The sequence below is a fragment of the Bison bison genome, unplaced genomic scaffold, assembly GCF_000754665.1.
Source record: "Bison bison bison isolate TAMUID 2011002044 unplaced genomic scaffold, Bison_UMD1.0 scf7180017864495, whole genome shotgun sequence".
In the NCBI taxonomy this organism is placed as follows: Eukaryota; Metazoa; Chordata; class Mammalia; order Artiodactyla; family Bovidae; genus Bison; species Bison bison.
In genome coordinates this window covers 14,226,890-14,228,049 of record NW_011495054.1, presented here as the reverse complement: position 1 = coordinate 14,228,049, position 1,160 = coordinate 14,226,890, and the positions used below count along the sequence as shown (strand labels likewise).

Here is a 1,160-nt window from a genome sequence, read left to right as displayed (position 1 = left end):
GCCCCACACCGGCCCAGGGCTGGTTCGTTCTGTTTCTCGAGCTCAACAGAAGCTCCGAGGAGCTGGGCAGTTCTCTGAATTCGTCCCGGAGTTTTGGCTGCTGAGTGTCCTGTCAGCACCGTATGGACATCCAGAGTCCATTAGCAGTGGTCTCTGTCCCTCTGTCTGTCCTTCATCAGGCTCTTTGTCCAGGTCACCACACGGCCAACACCAGGACAGTCTGGTCCCGCCAGCCCATCGTCCCTGCGGACGCCCCTGTGCAGAGCCTGCCGAAGGGCCGGGAGGCGGGCGGAACCGGGCCAGGCCTGTCCCTGCTGTGTCCACAGTCCTCCTGGGGCTGGAGGAGAGCGTGAGCAGGACGGGAGGGTTTGTGTCTCACTTCCCCGTCTGTCTGTGTCACTGTGAGGATTATCACTGCTGTCAGCTGACTGACAGTAATAGTCGGCCTCGTCCTCGGTCTGGGCCCCGCTGATGGTCAGCGTGGCTGTTTTGCCTGAGCTGGAGCCAGAGAACCGGTCAGAGATCCCTGAGGGCCGCTCACTATCTTTATAAATGACCCTCACAGGGCCCTGGCCCGGCTTCTGCTGGTACCACTGAGTATATTGTTTATCCAGCAGGTCCCCCGAGCAGGTGATCTTGGCCGTCTGTCCCAAGGCCACTGACACTGAAGTCGGCTGGGTCAGTTCATAGGAGACCACGGAGCCTGGAAGAGAGGAGGGTGAGGGGATGAGAAAGAAGGACCCCTTCCCTGGGCATCCCACCCTGAGGCGGTGCCTGGAGTGCACTCTGGGTTCGGGGCAGGCCCAGCCCAGGGTCCTGTGTGGCCGGAGCCTGCGGGCAGGGCCGGGGGGCCGCACCTGTGCAGAGAGTGAGGAGGGGCAGCAGGAGAGGGGTCCAGGCCATGGTGGATGCGCCCCGAGCTCTGCCTCTGAGCCCGCAGCAGCACTGGGCTCTCCAAGCCTCTTTATTTCCTCTCAGAGCTTTGAGGGGGCAGTGAGGGTTTGGGTTTATGCAAATTCACCCCCGGGGGCCCCTCACTGAGAGGTGGGGTCACCACACCATCAGCCCTGTCTATCCCCAGCTTCCTCCTCGGCTTCTCACGTCTGCACATCAGACTTGTCCTCAGGGACTGTGGTCACTGTCACCTTCCCTGTGTCTGA

General features: G+C 61.8%; 1 gene segment (V, D, J or C); it reads right to left on the bottom strand.

Moving 5' to 3' along the window:
• Positions 1 to 125: 125 nt before the first annotated feature.
• LOC104980181 lies at positions 126 to 968 on the bottom strand. The segment is given in 2 exon segments: positions 126 to 703; positions 858 to 968. Coding segments are annotated over 2 exon segments (609 nt in total).
• Between the last annotated feature and the right edge of the window lie 192 nt (positions 969 to 1,160).